The following is a 19,013-nucleotide window of genomic DNA, read 5'->3' as shown; positions in this document are numbered from 1 at the left end:
GGTTCAGGTAAGTCCAACCCTATAAGCACATAGCAATTATTATTTGAAATGGACAACAACAACAACACATATTTCTGTACTGTTTTTATATTAATTTTTTAAGTATGATATGTTTTAATGTTATTTCTCTCAGCTTGTTTATACTATACTTTTATATTTATATAGCTATATATAAATATAAAAGTATAGAATATAGTATACTGTATATAGCTATTATGCTCTTCATAAACGTATTATATGTGACCCTGTAAAGTTTTTTTTTAAATACTGAGATATTGTTTTGATTTAGGTGACATACTTTAATGAGCTTGAGGTGATGATTCATCCTGAAGGAGTGCTCCCAGTGCTGACGTTTCTGCGAGACCACACCACTGCTCAGTTCAGAAACCTGATTGATCTGACAGCTGTCGATGTCCCAACACGGCAGAACCGCTTTGAGGTAACTGTGCTCTCTTCTTTAGTCACACACAAAAATGTGTCAGGATAGCAAAATCAAACTTGTTTTTGTAGGCTCTATATTTAGTGAGCCTGTCCCACATTGGACAAAAATGTGATGCATAAATGTTACATGTTTAATGTAATTCTTCACAGATTGTGTACAATCTGCTTTCCCTGCGCTACAACACCCGTATCCGTGTGAAAACATACACAGATGAGTTAACACCATTGGAATCTGCGTTTTCTGTCTACAAGGGTGCCAATTGGTATGAAAGAGAGGTAAGTGTGAAAGTGGAGGCCAAAATTTAAATCTTGTAATTTTTGAAAGACAAGTTAGCAGGTCAAGGTTTCCTTCTTGTCTCAAACTTGCAGCATATTTACTAAAAAGTAAAAAAAAAAAAACAGTTTGCAAACCTGGACTCAGACACACACAAAGTTTTTGCACATCATAAGAAATAAAGTATTGACTATACTAAGCTGTTCACAGAATTCTAAACTAGACTTTCATCTTGATTTGTTTCCTGTGGATATTTCAAAGTTGGCGTTGGGTTGTTTTCCTCTGTAGAACACAGCAGCACAGTCCTAATATAATTTTGGCTCAAGTCTGGTTGCATTTATTTCATGTGTTTTTTTTTTCCTCTCTTCCTTCAGTGCAATGTTTTGTGTAACTGGCTGCAACATGTTTGTCCACAAAAAGGTTGTTCATACTGACCACAGGTCTGTCATGGTGATCTATATGATTTAAAATAATAGTGGTGACAAGATCATCTTGGGTTTTCAAGTATTGAATGTGTTTGGTCATAAAAATTCCTTGGTCAAGTTCTCTTCGGTTCCTTATTTGGATTTTACGGCTTTCTTTTCTCATCAAACCTTTAAATGTGTTTTTGGGTTTTCTGAACATCTTCCATCCCTAAATCTGTGCACTGTGTGTGGGGCTGACAATGATCATGGACACATCTGTACATCCAAGTTATTTATTTTCTAGAGCAGGACGTGAGTGATCTATTTTAATCCTTTACTATATGTATATATGTATATTTATATATATAAGGAAGAAGACCATCATGTGACTTTTGTGGTTTGGTTTGACATGTTTCATAGATATGTAGCTAAAAGATTCTTCTCCTAAACTACCAGATGATCTGATATTTACATTTTCACAAACCCTAGCCAAAAAAGAAAAAGATACACATGGCTCGTGTGTGTTCATTTAGGTTTGGGACATGTTTGGCGTGTTCTTTGCGAACCACCCTGACTTGAGACGTATTCTGACAGACTATGGTTTTGAGGGACATCCATTCAGAAAAGACTTTCCATTAACAGGATATGTTGAGGTAAGTTCCACCAACCTTTTCTGTTTTTGCTACTAATATAATATTGTTCTGCCTCATAGTGTGTGATAATTTGTCAAGAGTACTTTATACAGTGTCACTGGTTGTAATTTAATAGACTTTCTTTAATGGTAATATTTTTCCTTGTATATTTTGACCCTTTACAAACAAATGCTCTAAAATAAATATAATCACTATATAAAATAAATTGCTCTCTTTACAGGTGCGTTATGATGATGAGTTGAAGCGTGTTGTGGCCGAGCCAGTGGAGCTGGCACAGGAGTTCAGGAAGTTCGATCTTAACACACCGTGGGAAATCTTCCCTGCCTACAGGGAGCCAAAAGAAGAAGCTCCCAAACTGGAGGCAGGCGACCAGTCCACTGAGAAGAAATAATATCCCCTTTGTGTTTAGTGTGTTTTTACATACACACAAACACACTTACATGAACAACAAACATGTTTGTGTTATTGTGTTGTTTGTCTTTGTTGGACTCAGCCTTGAATATTTATGTACATAAAATACTAATAAACTTCTCAGAACTAATGAGGCTGTCCTCATTTTGACCACCTTGCATAATAAAAGTAATTAGAAGTGTCAGATATCATATTATTCACCAGTAGAATTATATGGTACCTGATATATGTTTAAATTTCACATTAATACTAGATGTATACTATAGATCGTGTTCATACTTTGTTCCTTCGGGGCAAAGAAAATCCGCGTCAAGTGCCCAGTAGATGGCACTACAGTACAAACCGAAAACCTAAGGACAGACGAGTAAATCTTTAAAACGTGTTCTCGCTTTCTTTTTGAGCATATACAACAGATGAACGTTATTATAATCAGTCGTTTCCTCCTGCATCAGGAAAACGGTGCAGAATCTACAGTGCCCAATAGATGGTACTGTAGCACATACCAAACCTAAAGACTCCTACGTGGGGTTTTTGAAAAACAAAAAAACAAAAAACAAACAATTTTCTCTATTATACAGCATATGCTCAGGTCTGAACATATTCTGTATAATAGACTTTACTGTGAACTAGTTCCACGGGGTTTATTTTATCTCAATGCAAATAATTTTATGCCACAAGTTTCTTGTAATCAGATGAATTGTCTGATTATAAGAATCTTTTTGTGAACTACAGCGTCCAGAATAGCTGTGATTTGTTAGACTAACTAGAAAATGCTTGACTGTTTGGTTTTTCTTTTCTGCGTGACAAAGAAGCCGTCCAGAATATACAGTGTCATTTGTTTTATTTTGTCAAACAATTTCTTTAAATCAAATGTTTTACATGTAACACAAGTAAGACACAAGTCAGAAAGTACCGAAACGGGTGTTTTGTATTTCTTTGAATAACCATAATCATTCTTTTTTATGTGAGTTGTAGATCTCAGTAAACTCACCATCATGGTCATTGAAATCAATACATAAGCACAGATCAGAAACATTGAACATACGGTCAGTTACTGCACAGATTATTCACTTCTCCATAAAAATACACACTTATCAGGCATCAGTCTGGCCTGTGAAGGATCTTTTTTTTTAAACTAAAATGTACTTCAGATACATGCATGCATCACACAAGTTCTTTCGAGGTTGGAAAAATTCCTTTTCTCTAAGGTTCCCCACTAATTTGCTCTTCTTTCATTGTCTAATAATGGAAGCCACTTTTACAATTGGATTTTTCTCCTGTCTGATGGAGGATATCCATTATTGAAATCACACTGGTGGTGGAAGTGATAATATCAGAAATGAAGTAATATTAAGAGATTTAATCTTATAATTTCTAATCCTGGCTTTACCAGATTGATCATGTGTTACGTTTTAGGAATCACTGCAACCATTATAAGGACACACCTTATTCTGTGAAGGGATAAGTGACACCTGACTTCACTGTTTTATTGTTCTACATTTTCAGATTAATCCTCTTAATTAATTACCATTTTTGTGGAAGGTACATTCAATAGTAAAAACCCATTAATACAAGCGACTGACACTTTCAATCATGCAAATTCAGAAAAGCTGAAATAAAAACAAATATTAACATTTGTTTTGCACATTTACAGAGGTATGCAGTATGTGTTCTGGTGCTGAGTGTTGTCCCCTCTCCCCCCTCCAGTAAATCTGTCACCAGGGTTTTTCTTACATTCTTTCTAGCTCGAGCTTTCTGACACAGAAGGAAAGGTGAATGGTAGAATTTAGCAGCACAGTTGACTGCACATTAAACCCAAATCACATTCACCTTCACTCTGTATCCTGCAGAATCTTCCCTTTAAATTTCACCTCCTCTGTCACCTCATTTACTCTTCTGCCACACTGACGTGTCTTTTCTTGTACTCTTGACAGGTTGATGCCACTTAAATTTTTGTCTTGCAACTTTGCTGACAGTGACTGTCTTAGGAACATTTCACTTTTTCTGTTTTAAGTCAGCACCAGCATCACTGGAAGCCTAAATCTAGTCTAAAATGTACAGCTAAATGCTAATATGGTGAATACTGTGGATATGTTTTGTCTTGTCAACTTCTAAAGATTAGTTTTATAATATCCTAGTGAATGTGATGTATTGATACCTGCATTATTAGTTTGATGTCAGTAGCAACATGGTGATAAATACTCCTGAAGTACAATACAATACAATACAAATAAGTCTCTTCAAGACCAGCTCTAATGGTGTGTTGACGTCATAGACACGCTGGTGTTTTACATCATCCAGAAAGTCAAAGTCAATGCAAAGTTGGCGTAGCACGTGGACTATATGGTGACATTGAAATGTTCATGAATCGTGTAAAACTGCGGTGCAGTGTTTGTTAGAAATGTTTTAATCTTTGCAGAAATTGCACTAAAGTAATAATGTGTTGGCTAACAGAGTCAATTGTTTTCCATTATTCCTGGCAATGCCACTGACTTTACAACATTTCCTGTGTTAAGTTGATGTTTGTTGTCATTTCAAACCCTGTGACTGAGCAGAGAAACCACTAGCATTAGCCTCTGTTGCCATCTTCAGTTGGATTTCTGCTAGCAGACGTGGCATGTGGTTAGTGTGTAGTTTTATAAAATGGCATTCTGCATGAGCACACACTAACATCTATGTTCATGTAATGTCACTTTTGGATTCTGCATGGCTGCATGTTCTTTAAAGATGATTTCACTTCAGAGACCACATTACTGTTTACTCCACTAAAATGCAAACTCTTTGTATTATCTTTGTAAATAACAGCTAGCAACAAGCTGAGCACATTGACTGGCTTTTTGTGCTAAGGTCAGATTAGGAATTAGGTTGACATTCATACATTCTTAACCTAAGTCATTAGCCTAAATCCAGGTCATTCTGAAGCAAAAGGCGATCCAAGTATCCTTTTTTCATTTCAACCAAAAATGTCATAATGTTCATAGCAATTTCCACAACATCATGTTTCTCATGGCAGTGTGAAATTAAACCTGCATGCATTCTACAGTAGCCTGGGAGACGCAATTCAATTTCCCCCACAGTGCACACCATCTGAAAAAATTAAATAATCGCTGCTTGAATTACAAATCAAATTACGTTACAGATCCCTGCAGGCTCAGAGGCGACATGTGGTCAAAAGTTGCACTGGAAAATTGTCTGCAGTTTTCAAGAGCCAAGTGAGTTTGTTCCTGTTGTCCTCTGCTCCTGCAGAGGTCAGGTATAAAAATGATAAGACTTCAAAATGAAGAAAACAAGACTCATTTTGACACAAAACACACTGTTGGTCTCGTTTTCACATGCCTCCAGAGACACCGACATGGTTCAGAGACTGTTTGTACTCAGAAGTAGAAACACTGTTGAAGCTTAAAGGAATGTTTCAATGGAAAAGGAAATTCTTATCATCTTCTCAGCTTGGTGGTGTTTTTTTTTAGTGCGACAAAGTGTTTATGTAGTGTTTATAATCAAACTCACACTCAGACTTTGTCTCACATTCTTTCAATAGACGCCATTTTTGACTCACAGGAAAATGTTCCTGGTGCATTTCTCGGTCACAGAGACCCATGAGGTTTGGTTTAACACAGAGCTGAGCCGGTGACGGCTGTTTTCATTAAACTGTGAAATATTCAATAAGGGTTCACAATGATATCATTCCAGGTTTCGCATTCCACAGAGGAGTAATATCCTGACAAACTATACAGTGAAGTTAAAATAGAATCTCTGAGCTCATCACAGGTGTTTTGTGACTTTGTGAAGGGACTCGTATGAAGTGGACTGATCACTGTCCGCCATTTACAGGATGAAGAGACTGTTCATCGTTTATGAATTCGTACCACAATGTTCAGTTTGTAGTGTTTATGCTAAAGCTAGGGTTTTTTGTGTTCATATGATTGGCTGTTGCTTGTGGGGAAGTCTGGGTAAACCAGGAAGCCAGTGAAGGTGATATACTTGGCGTGGTTGCTGTAGGCTCCAAATCCATCTTTCTGGTGTGAGTAGAGCCAGACCGTATCTCCTGGCTTCAGTGACAACATCAGACTCTGACTCTGAAGAGCTTTCTCTCCTTGGCTGTCGTCATAGATCATGGCCTGCACCTCCAAACGATTCTTCATCAACTTGACAGACAGCGTCTTCTGAGGCAGCTTACCCACGTTGAAGGAGAAGTAATATGCACCAGGAATGCGGCAAGTAAACATCCCCTCTGTCATGTTAAAGTCCTCTCCAATGTTGACGAACCCCGTGTCGAAACTCACGGGCTGGTGCTGAGGCAAGCCCTCCTGATCGACTCCCAGGATGCTCTCTGTGCGTCCGACAGAGAAAGCCGATCTCTGGTCTTCCTCTTCATCTTCCTTCTCCTCATCTTCCTCCTCCTCCTGCCTTTGTTGCAGATTCACATCCTGTGATGCACCGTGTGATTCAGTTTTGTCTTCGTCCGTTGCCTTTTTACTGTTGAGCAGTTGTACGTTGTTGCTCTGGGGCTGCTGGGAGTTGTAGGGGGGTTGATGCTGGTGGTGGTGCGTCTGGTAATCGTACACGTCTGGGTAGATCAGGTAACCGTTGAAGGTAGTGTAGTGTCCAGTGTTGCTGTAGAGGGCGTAGCGAGGGTCACCGTGGAGACGGAGCCAGACAGTGTCACCAAACTCCAGCTGCAGCATGACACTCTGACTCTGCATCTGTAGACAGAGGCAGACTTTAGTCTTTTTGGTGCGTGTCATTTATTTATTGCTGACTTAGCAATTCAAGTTGATATGAAGTTGATTTTATCTATATATCTTTAAAATGTCTTTAATCCACCGAACAACAAGCACAATTTTTTAAAACTTTTTTACTGGAAGGCGATTTTCTTTGCCAACTATGCTTATTCAGATCAAATCACAATTTGTTTAGCATTTATTTTAGGCAGCCTCTGGACACTTACAAAGGCTCTGATGGGTTAAAGTTACTTTTCAAGACAATGATAATCATAGTAATGTATTGCAGTACCATTCCCTAAACACTGAGCATGTAAGCCAAGAAAATCCGTTTGAGAAACCATGAATAATGTAACTGATAATTAAATCTTTATGCAGGCAGTTAAACAGCATCACTCTGGCCGTCACCTGATCTCTATCAGAGGCCCAACCTTCATTTAACTTTCTGACAATAATCTCCGTATTGTAGATGATCTGTCTCCACCTACCTTTCTCTCCTCACCAGCATTCTCCTCATAGACAATGGCCTGCACCTCGTTTCTGTTCTTCATCAGCATCACAGAAAGGTCTTTGTGTGGGAACTTCCCAACAGTGAAGGAGAAGTAATAAGCCCCAGGGATGCGACAGTGGAACGTGCCAGCCTTTGGGTCAAAGTCCCCACCAATGTTGACATAAGTCATATCAAAGGTCACCGTCATCTTGGGTCCACCTTCCATGCTGCTGGTGCGAGCCACGGAGAAAGCAGAGCGTAGCTCCACATCCTCCATGAGACGGGCAAAACCCCGCACATCAGCCACCTGACTGAGGCATAGCAGGCCAATCAGCAGGCTTACTGGTTGTAACATTGTATCTGTAGGTCATAGAAAGCATGAAGTTTAGTTTTAATTTCTAACATTATACCACAGAGAAGAAAACAGAAAACAAAAATGGTGTTTTTGTACAAATGAGAACACCTGTCTACTCATGCACTTTTTGTTTGTAGATAGGCCTATTCTCCCGACAAATTCCATTGAACTTAATAAGATTACTACAATACAGCTCTTTCCATTGAGCAAGGGAAATAAAATTACACATTAGTGCTGTTTTTCCTCCCACTGCAATTACTTTGTGAACCAATTGGCGTCCTGACCCTCACTTTGAGAACCACTAATGTAACTGAAGCAAAATATGAAATCCCCCATTTGAATTCACACGGCTAATGAGACATAGAATAACAACAACCTAACAGCAGCACAGAGCAATCACATTATCACTGAAACCATCCATCGGCTGAGGCTACAAGTGGCCACAGCAGGCCGTGCTGCACTGCAGTGTATGTCACAATGATGAGTCAGGGCTTTACAACTTGCTATGAGCCTCAAGGACACATGGGAAACTGTGTTATGCAGAGTGACATTAACATGCATGTGCGACCATGTCTACAGGCTAATAGTGATATGGCTTTGCTGTGTAAAAGTTAATGTCTAATTAGGAGATACGGATGCTTTACAGACGGATTGTTCTGTTTACCTCGAAACACCTGCCACAGTTCATTTGTGAGTCAATGTTGTCTGAGCATCTCAGCATGTAGTACCACACTGACTGATGCAATGATGCTGTGACCATGTTTCTGTGGAAATCAGCCCATCTGTGCAGGACACCTCGTCCTCTGTCTCAGAAGACAGCTCTTAATGAGGTCGGTGTCTCATTGCCCTAAGATGTTGGGAGGTAATGAGGAAATGAGTATCCGGAAGGAGAAAGTTCCTGAAACCTTAGTTTGGCATTGTCTGTCAGCATCATAATATTGTTTATTGACTAATGTGATAACACATTTGTGTTGAATTAAACAATTTCCCCTCAACTTCTGCGTAGACCTTGAAGGTATTTACCTTTTTTTAGCTGGTACAGCTGAATGTTTTGGTGTGTTTATAGTAAATGGAGCTCTTTACTACATGGAATCTAATTAGTTTTTTTTAGTCGTTCTTAAGTCACTGAGGTGTAACTGATTGTTTTTGTCTAATTGTGCACTTTCTCTATATGACATTATTTTTTGCTTACTTCCTAATTATGAAATGCAAATGAACAATGTTTTTACTGGAATGCCAACATGTTTAGTGAAAAACCTCAAGAGCAGCAGTTTTAACCAAAATGTTGCTCCACTGTGGCCTTACAGAGTTGATGCTTCCTATTCAAACAACAAGGAAAGTACGGATCAAACAGGCATCCTTCCTAATGAGCACGCATGGGAATTTAGCACAACGAGGAACAATAGAACCGAGGATGGAGAGGAGAAAAGAGACAATGAGAGGAGGAGAGAGGATGTAGGGGAAAAGAGAGGGAACAATAGAGAGAGGTGGGAGAGAAAAAAAGACTTTGACGATAAAGTGTATATAGTTAATTGTGTCTGTGTTTTACTCAGTCACTGCTGCAATCATCTGTTGTTGCCCTTTGTAGCCCCGGCAGTCAAATCACAAATGAGCTAATGAGTGCAGTGAACAAGTCCAACTGCCAGTCTGGTCCAGGGAGTTCCAGCATAAAGTGGAACTGCAGATTATTCACAGACATTTTAGATTTAATCTCAAACCCAGTTCAGTGTGTTTTTCTAAGAGGAAGTTCAGAAAAGAAAATGAACAAAACAAACTACAGGAATAAGTTCAGGTGTAACCATTTAAAGATTTAACTCAAGTCATTATTGCAGCATGTTTTCATGCTTTGCCAAACACATCCTTCCACCTTGTATTGACACTTCTGGTTGAAGTGATTACAGAATGTTAAGTCTGTACAGGATGAAAAGAGGATCATCTTTTAAATAAATAATCAACAACCACCCGTAGGAGTGGAGACAAGACGCGTCCTGAGACATGTGACTGTTACAGCCATCAGCAGGTTTAAGACTAAGACCAAAATGTCAAATTCAAAAACAGGTATAAAGTATAAAACACACCATGTTTTCTTTGAATCAGTGTTTCATCTACAGCACTGTAACTGCATCCTCACACCAGCAGCTTTGTTCACTACAAATGAAGCACCAAACTGTGGTGTGTGCGGCATTTGTGCTTCTACTTTCATGTTATGGCTCTGTGTGAGACAGAGAAGAGAAGGGAAGATTTCCAGTCCCAAGAGACAGATCAGTCAGTGGTCATTGGAAAAAGGACAGGAAGAGTGAAGGTGTTTGAGAGGAAGAGAGTGGATATGGGCACTTTTCTGTTTCTCTGCTATGTAACTAGATAATTTGATGTGTGTGTTTGTGTGTGCGGGCCTACATGTTTCCGTGTTACTGAGTAGTCACACGTCTATGAATGTCATTATTGTTGTATTTGTGAACATGCATAGGTGACTATATGTCACATGTGGTTACATGTTGATCCAAGGTGTGTGTTCTGCACAGCTAGCTTAGTCTGTCTGTCTGTAACACATTTCAAATAAGGGTGCGCGTGCTGTTTTGTGTGGAGTCAGGTTTTTGTTTGTAGAACAGCGTAAACACAAGTCATTTTGTCAATATTTATCTGCTGGTGGAACTGACCGAGCACCACAGAACAGAGGAGTTCTGTCTTCAGCCTATCTTCAGGAACACCCGGCTCCTCAGAGAGGACCTCTTCAGTTTTTCTCTTGATTTAACTCTCGGTTCATTGTGACCACCACAGGTTTTCAGAAAATATTCCTAGTATAAAAAAAGATGGCTCTAGAGGCACCTTTTAATCTCTTGCATTATTTATTATTTTTTCTTAAGATTGCTGCTGCATGCCTTTATATGAAACTGTTTTTCTAATACTTAATGGTGAAGAAGCAGCGAGAACTTCTCCTCTGTGCAGCGCCATCTGTTCAGGGAGATAACAAACGTTAGCCTTGAGACTTGATGCAGAAAAACTGCTTTCTGTATCCTAACAGCTGGTACAGGATGACTACTTTAAATAACCTCTAAGTCTGCTTTGGGAATCCTCTAATGTGTTTCCATCTTTCCTGCTGTTGCGTGGTCGATCACTTGGACGTTTCTGCCGTACCATGACCAACTGCAGTCAAGTTTGTCTTCCAGCTGTTACGATTCAACTTAAAGAAAACAACAAGAGATACAGTACTGTATACAGACTGCAGAGTTTTGTCAGTTGAATCTCTTGCAGAAGCAGAGGCTACTTGTTTGAATATCTAGGTACCAGCTGTTACTCACACAGTACACTCAGTATAATGAAGTAAACGGCCATTCATAGTGATATGTTTTACATCTGTTACGAAGTTTATTCGATAGATAGATGGAGGTTTCGTGCGAACTAAGATAAACGACATGTAAAAGTTATGCATAAAGGCAAAAATGCTAAAATGCTTTTATCATTTTCTATACCATCTATTGGGGAAACGTGGGTATTGCAGGGAAAAGGCAGAAGTATATTGATAATATAAACAAATTATATAATTTGGAATGGTTTGGTGGGCCGGATTAAAAAGCTGAACGGGCCGCATCCGGCCCCCGGGCCTTAGTTTGCCCATGCCTGGGTTAAAGGCTATACAGAGAACGATTGTTCTGTGTGAAGTGGACAGAAGTACAGCCATTACTGCTGCTCCCTGCTTCCTCCACACTTTAACCAGTGCCATTAAATGTGACTATTACAACATCATAAATTAAATAATTTTTTGAAATCATTGTTTAAAAAAAGATTTTTAAACTTTTCAATGTGATTGATAAATCACTGTTTCTGCTCTACTTTTATGTCTAAAATAAAGGACACAAGGCTCGTCTTTATCCACGCTGGGAAGATGTTTTGATTTCTCTCAACAAAGGTGCATTGTGTTGCTCCAGCCAAGGGCAGGCTCTGTGTCCACAACAATAGAAGAGGGCATCTGAGTAAAGAGCTCTTTTGGGCATGACATCTGAAAACAGGTTTAAAAACATGTGTAGAAAGAAAACAAAACTGTGGATGTAAAGCACTCAGTCTGATCCAAAAAAAAAAAAAAAAGACCAATCAGTGCCTTTGTTGTTTTGACATTTGCGCACGGTGACATACTGAATAACAGAGGAAATTATTTCCCTTTCTAATAGTTTTTTCCATCACTGCGGATATAAAGGCATGGAGTCTTTTGTTGTGTTCGCGTTTTCCTCCTCAGAATCTCTGTTGTTACAGCAGGGCTGGAGCCGACTGTGCAGCTGGGCCCAAGTATTGATTTTCATCTTGCTCCTACATCTTAAAGAATGTAGAACCTGTTACAGCAGAGCTCTGCCAGAACAATGATGTGAAAAAAGGTTGCACACACTGTAGCACTGAACCATTGTGAAGCAATATATTGAGTTTGAGCTCTGTAGGGACCCGGTTCCTTCTCACTGCTCTCACAGCATCATAGGCTGTACCTGCTCTGTGGGGAGCAGCAGACAGACCCAGATAGAGAGCAGCTGCTGAGAATCCTGCAGCATTTAGCAGCTAATGAACTAAAGGTGTCTCTCAGAAATTGTACCAGAAGACCAGAAGATGAGATAAAAATAGAGAGGACACTGGTGGATTGAATAACAAATAAAACTCAATTACACATTACATTATTATTATTTACCCAGAAGGTCCTACACAACTACTTGTAGGTTTAAGTTCAAATAAAAACCATTTCCCTTTTTAATATGCTTGTTATATTTTTAGGGGTAATTTATATTACAATATTAGAACCAGTTGTGATGTCATGTGTGATGCCAGGTTTTCATTTGATTCATGTGTTTTTGAAAAGAAAAATACAGCTTAAACTCAATTAATAAACTGCTTTGTAAACGTTTAATTACCCAACAAAAGTCGTTGCTCTGTAGATATCAGCAGTGAACTCACCGTCTTTCTAAAGCCGCTGCAGTCAGCTCTATTGTGAGACATTGCAGTTCATTTTTTTCTCTGACCAAGGTCTTCAGATAAATGAAACTGTTGCGATAGCAACAGTGTGGATTTTTAAAAAAGACCCTGCTCCAGTGAGCTAATGTGTTTCAAACCTTTAAAGTGAACTCTATTAAAACTCTACTTAAGAAGTGTCACTTTACTAAGTAGCACTCTCTTTTCAAGAGTTCCTCCTTGTATTGTTGATTGTTATTTATCCTCTTGTAATTCACTTTGGATAAAAGCATCTGCTAAGTGCATGAATGTAAAAAACATATTTTGGGAGAGGTTTTGTTTTTAAGCACACACTATTGAAATTGTGTGTCAAGGAATTGAAAGGCAAAAAATTAGATCTTGATTAATTTGTTATTTTCTTACCTGGAAAATGAATTTAAAGATTTAAAGTCTTGTGTGGAAATGAATGTCTAGTACTGAAGGTTCTTTTTTTCTTTTTTCTTTTTTTCTAAGAGGCTCGCTCTGAATGAAATGCAAAATTATTATGTAGGACAACGGATTTGTCTGTTCCTCTGTATTGTGTTGGACAGCTTGGTTATCACTGTGCCATCACTCAAACCTGTAATATGGCGATAACGTCACCACCATTAGCAGTGCGTGTAAACTCAAGTTAGACTATGTTTCAGACCTGTAATCTGAGCTATTTACAAGGGAGTTTATGGTACTCCCAGTGAGATCCAATGACTCACCTTTTTCTATATTTGGAGTGTGTAAAAAGACCCAGAGTCAATGCCAATTATTACATGATGAGAGATGGACTGGAGTGGACTGCAAAGGTCAACAGTACACTTAAAGTGAGAAAGCTTTTTTTAAATTCTTTTAGAGCATGAAATTAAACTGCTACCCACAAATTTGAACATTTCTGCTTTAGCCTTGCTTCTATCCTATTAGCTATCCACATTTATGGTTCTGTACATACTCCAGCTTCCCACTTGTTCTTAAAATAACAACTGAATATGCTCCCCCATTCACCAGGCCTACCCCACTTTCTCACTTCCCAATATTGTGTGAAACAACCAAGTGAAAAAGTTCACTCCTTTTTTTGGTATTTGGGTATTTTTGGGAGTGTGTGGTTTGTACTCTGATACAGGTTGTACTGTACTCTGTTGTTGTTGCGTTGATCAGGTGTGTGATCAGGGCAGGCGATATGAATCTGCTGATAGAAAGGTTCATGAAGGAGTGCTTGCTTTTTGAAAGTAAGTTCCTTAGTTTTTTTAATTGCTAACACTCTGCTGCTGGCCACAGTATACGTAACATGAATATATATGAGATGCAAAACAGCACTGCAGGGGAGTGGCTTATATTCAGTGTATCTTCTACAGTATGATGTATTTTGAACTGAACAATAGCTACGATTCTGTCGTCTATCCTTCCTCACTAATTTCCTTGTTTCCCAGTTCAACCAGTGCGTCATCTGCTTTTTCCAACAGATTTTCTGTTCAGTCACTAGCACGTCAGCTTTTTCAACCTCACCTTCTGCATCTCATCACGCACCTTCTACTTTGACATTAACACTGCTCTTTCCATCTTTCTACATCTGCTCCACTTTTTCTTGCTGACATTTCTCCTGTGAATTCTCTTCTCTACCTCCTCACTCCACCAACAAACCTTTTTTGCGACATGTTTCCCCTCCAACTAAAACCAAACATATTATTGGTAGTTTCCTCTGTAGCTATTTTCCCCAGTTTTTTATGAAAGTTTCTCACTACAAAAAAAACAAAAAAAAAACCACTGCGTCTTAGTTTCTACCTCCACTTCCCCGTCGTTGTTTTCACTCTCTTCCTCCACACCACCATCAGCCTGTGCTGTCTCACTACCTTCTCCCCTGGCACCATTTTACATCATCCCGTCTCTGTCAGCTGGCAGTTCCTGCCCTGGATATCATCCACCTGTGTGAACCTTCCTTCGCTCTTCTGCTTGTCATCCACTCCATCAAGCTTGCTCTAGAACAGCTTCTCCTCCGACTGGTGCTCAGCCTGTTGTGTGTACGCACAGACAATATTACATTTAAAAAAAGAAGAAAATTACGGGTTCAGTTTTGTTGAAATTTAGTTTATGTTTCTGGTTAGCAAAGGACATATTTTAGGTACATTTTATTGAGTATTTTTTATCTAATTTGGATTTTCACTTATTAAAAAGCTAAAAGCGAGGAGATATAAAGAGGAAGAGAGTTCTGACCTCCAGTTCCACTTACTGGGATGTAAACATTTACCTTTAAAGCATTTTTTCCTATAAGAAAAGAAATGAGTTATAATCAAGTTTGTTTCAGTTTCTGGGTGTAAGGGAAAGCGTGGCTGGTAGTTGAAAGGAACCATACGCAACATCACAGGTACAAGCTCAGGATAAAGCCACCAGGTCACCTGGGACTGATATCAAAGAGAGTCAGGGGGCTGTTATCTAGAGGTGAGTGTCAGACCCCTGCAGCTGTGATTCCTCTCATTAGTCCCACTCTGTGCCTCCCTCTCTTTGCTGCTTCTCTTCCTCCTGTCCTCAATGTTTATCACTGTGCTGTCAGCTGCCTGCTCAACTGGAGACACATGCACCAGCCGGGGAGGGGGATGGATATCAGGACAGATGAACAGAGAAACAGACAGAAGGAAAGAATGGAGGGAGAAAGGAGGGGAAAAAAAGGTTTGAGGCACCGGCTTGTCAGCTGAAGAAATGCATAGAGAAGATATGAATTCCAATCTGTCTTGTAAACATCTTTCTCCTGCCGCTGCTTTAAGACCAAAGAAAACCTGCAGCAGGAAGACTGCCGTACTTCCTTTCCCAGTCTTGTCAGCGTGACTGCAGTGATAGAAAATAATAAAAGAAACAGGAAAAGAGAGGAGAGAGGAGTAACAGCTATGGCAGCAACACGGTGTCTTGCCAGGAGACACAGCAGGGTTCGATCCTCCAGTGACAGACAAGAAACAAACCAGGGAACAGACCGGGCCAGATTACTGCTGCCTTTTTCTGTCATTATAAAATACTAATAAGTGACAACGCAGTTGACATTAAAGTATGGGATTGTTGGAAATATGACGTTCATGTCAGACAGCACATTTATATATTTGAAAATATCTGCCAGGCTAACGGGGAGTGATTGTGTAGATTTATTTTTTTCCTCATTTGATGAGGGATTTTGACTTTTGTTTTATTTGTTTATTCGCTGCTAGTTTTGAATGACAGCAATTTATTAATATTTCTGCTCAATCTAAATGTCAGATTTTGGATCTCATCGTCATCTGTTTTCTCTTAAAACTGGTTGGTTTCTTTCACTGATGTCTAGAGTAAAATGTTCACAGTTTTATTTGCCATCAGGAAAATTACTGTTGTCCTTGACAGTCAGTTATTTTTATTATTTTGATATATGCGGCATTTCTCAAGTTAGATAAGTTAAAATGTCCTTACACATAATGACCATTAAATGTGATTTTATATTTCTTTAATCCTAATAACTACCCACGACACCTTCACTCTCAGGGATTTAATATCTCCAACGTTTACACTTGATGAAACACATACATATATAATAACTCTGTTGACTTGTTACATTTCTGCATTATTTTATGAATATTAAATTTTAAATGTTGATGTCCATCTTTTTGTTCATCCCATCAAGCTTCATTCTGTAATCTGTTATTCTGTAATTAATTCCAAGTCAATTTCAGCAAAATAGATAAGACAGGTTCTGTCTATTAATAGTTCATTTTCTTCTACCCTTCAGCCCCTAAACCTGGCACACCTTCTGCTTCCTTTAACCTGTGCAGCATTAACTGTTCCTCTGAGATTCACCACCACTGGCCTTCGAGTCAATACTCTTGTCACCTCTGGTTTTAACCAGCTCCCTCCTGGTTGGCTTTTCTCACAAACTCCTTCATTAATCTCAGCTTGAATCACAACCCACTGGTCCATGTCATCACTGCAGCTCCTTGTTTATCTAAAAGAGGAAAGACTATCTAATGCTCTTTCCACCTACAAGCTTCTGCACAACTCCGCTCCTGTATGTACCTCTGTAACCTCCTCCAAATCTATACTCGCACTTGAACCCTTCGATCGTCCACCTCACTCCACCTCCTGCCCACTTGACTTCAATGGGTCCAGAGCCTTCCACTGTTTACCCCTAAATTCTTACTGTTTTAAATTACCCTTGAAACCTACAGTATTACTGTAGTTTTTTTCTTTCTAGTGTAATATTCTTTTCTTTTCCTTCATATTAATATCCGTAGTGTTAATGAAATTGTAATTTAATTAATTAAATTAAATTAAATTTGATGCCATATGATGCTACAATAAAACATGGACTAATTTAATCACATCCCAATCCATCTCTTTTTCTGTAAAGACAGGCTACATTCAAGAGACATTTCTCTCCGACACATGATGGGGAGTTGAATTTTGCTATGATTTACTTTTACTACTTTACATTGAAGGATCTTCCTATAAATCCAAGTTACTACTTTGTCATTTTGTGTCTTTGCAGTCTTAAAAAATAAGGTCAAAGACAGCAGGTGGACCCCCCCGCCCCCACCGTAAATAACACAGCGTTCACCTTACAAATGTATTATCTACACACACACAGAGGGAGTGTGTCAGGAGACGATCTGCACCTTGCGGCAGCAGTTCGTTACGCTGATGTGGATTACGATAGTGAAGACAAAGGGAGTCAACCCCCTCGGTGTGGTAATCCATTGACAGATAAGAAAGCTCTTAGCCTCATTGACAACCTCCTGCAGCCACAGGCGTCTCCGCTCACTACAGCCCAGATAATAACACAGGGTTTCCATGCATGTTGTCCCTGCTACACTGCAGCCTGCTGTGGCAGATTTTTACAAATAAAACACAGCACATGAACACTGCAGGCTTTGCTCTTCCCTCACATTTTTAGCACACGTTACCAGAAAGACATTAATCTATAGTATGGAGAGTGTCAAAAAGCTAGGTGAGGTAACACTGTTTCTGTGTCAGTGCAGATAAATAATATATGCTGTTCAGACGTGGTGTGACTGATGAAAACACATGCAGACAGTATGGAGCTTTCTCTCAGCATGCAACACTAAAGGTGAGTGTCCATTAATATTACAGCAGCATAGGAATACACTCTTGTAACTGTTAGTCCTTCATTGGTGGAAAAGGAGAGAGAGAAGATAGATAGATAGAGAGAGGGAGCGAGAGAGAGAAAGCCCATTCTGGACTCATTCTGTCTTTATTTATGATCCCTTTAACACGTCCCACTCCACTGATGCTCTAGTGATCACGCTGCATGCCTGCGCACTCCCAATTTAAAGCTGTCACTGAGCACAAGTTCACTGCTCTCACACACTGCACTCAGCATCACTGATCTCAGCCTGGTACATAACACACTTCCCAGGAAAAAAAAGAAAGAAAAGAATCACAATGGAAATGATAAGGAAGAGAAGTTGTCTTACCTGAATGTGTGTGTGTGTGTCTTATCTGCCGCTCTGTCAGTGTGTGGAACGGAAACTTCTTCCTTAACAGCCCACCCTCCCTGCCTACTCTATCCCTCTCGCTCTCTCTTTCTCCTCTCTCTCTCTCTTTCTCTCTCCCTATCCCTCTCTCTATCTCCCTTTCTCTCTCACTCTCTCTTTCTACCTCTTTCACTGCTTGTCCTTCCTGGGAGTCCCTTATCTCCCATCAACCTGATGCAATCAGTAAATCTGTACTAATTTATTAAGTAAATAAACAGAGACAAAGAGAGAGATGGAAGGTTAGAGGGATGGATAGATAGATGGATAGATAGATAGATAGATAGATAGATGGATAGATAGATGGTGTGTATTAATCTCTGTCAATGAGTGTGTGAGTGTGTTTTTTGTTGTAAGGAATGAGAGCCAGACACAGACGGATAAATGAATGGGGAGGAGAACTACGTGTGCTGTGTGGCAACAGTGCTGCCCACCTTCTCTGCTGCTTATTGTCGGACTCTTCATCTCATTTCTTGGGGGAGGGGGTGGCCATGGCCCAAGAAGAAGGGGCTTGAGAATACATGCTCTCAAATTGAAATTCATCCCACCCCGTCCCCCTGTATAATCCCATTCAAATTCTACAGTCTGTTGCTTTCTTGTATTTAAATGAGTGTTTGACTAAATCCCTCCTCGTGCCTTTGCTTTTCTTGGCCAGCGTTTGGCAGCCTGCAGCACTCTGTTGCATCTGAGCATCCTAAATGCTTCCAGGCGCACTGACATCTTCTTTGTGTTTTGGCCAATACTCTGAAATAGAAATAAAAGAGTGGGTAGCAGAGTCGTGCAACAAGGCTTAAAAAATCTAATAGCAGG

The 19,013-nt window shown here is 39.5% G+C and overlaps 2 protein-coding genes across 2 annotated transcripts in view; one reads left to right on the top strand and one right to left on the bottom strand.

Annotated features, from left to right (window-relative positions):
• ndufs3 (NADH:ubiquinone oxidoreductase core subunit S3) overlaps nucleotides 1–2,195 on the top strand; it is a 3,260-nt gene extending 1,065 nt beyond the window's left edge. Inside the window, 4 exon segments of the mRNA XM_008337091.3 lie at nucleotides 243–439; nucleotides 592–717; nucleotides 1,653–1,772; nucleotides 1,993–2,195. Of these exon segments, the coding sequence (XP_008335313.1) occupies nucleotides 243–439; nucleotides 592–717; nucleotides 1,653–1,772; nucleotides 1,993–2,163 (614 nt within the window). The 3' untranslated portion in view covers nucleotides 2,164–2,195.
• A 1,487-nt stretch (nucleotides 2,196–3,682) lies between these two features.
• Nucleotides 3,683–18,274, bottom strand: c1qtnf4 (C1q and TNF related 4). Its single transcript, XM_008337090.3, has 3 exons — nucleotides 18,147–18,274; nucleotides 7,393–7,754; nucleotides 3,683–6,886 (listed from the first exon to the last, which is right to left on the bottom strand). The coding sequence occupies exons 2-3, from the start codon at nucleotides 7,747–7,749 to the stop codon at nucleotides 6,083–6,085; spliced, it is 1,161 nt and encodes a 386-aa protein (XP_008335312.1). The 5' UTR covers nucleotides 7,750–7,754; nucleotides 18,147–18,274; the 3' UTR covers nucleotides 3,683–6,082.
• Nucleotides 18,275–19,013: the final 739 nt, after the last annotated feature.

This window comes from Cynoglossus semilaevis, unplaced genomic scaffold (genome assembly GCF_000523025.1).
Source record: "Cynoglossus semilaevis isolate Cse_v1.0 unplaced genomic scaffold, Cse_v1.0 scaffold1699, whole genome shotgun sequence".
NCBI lineage: Eukaryota > Metazoa > Chordata > Actinopteri > Pleuronectiformes > Cynoglossidae > Cynoglossus > Cynoglossus semilaevis.
Note: the sequence above shows the minus strand (reverse complement) of the source record. Positions and strands in the feature narration are given on the sequence as shown.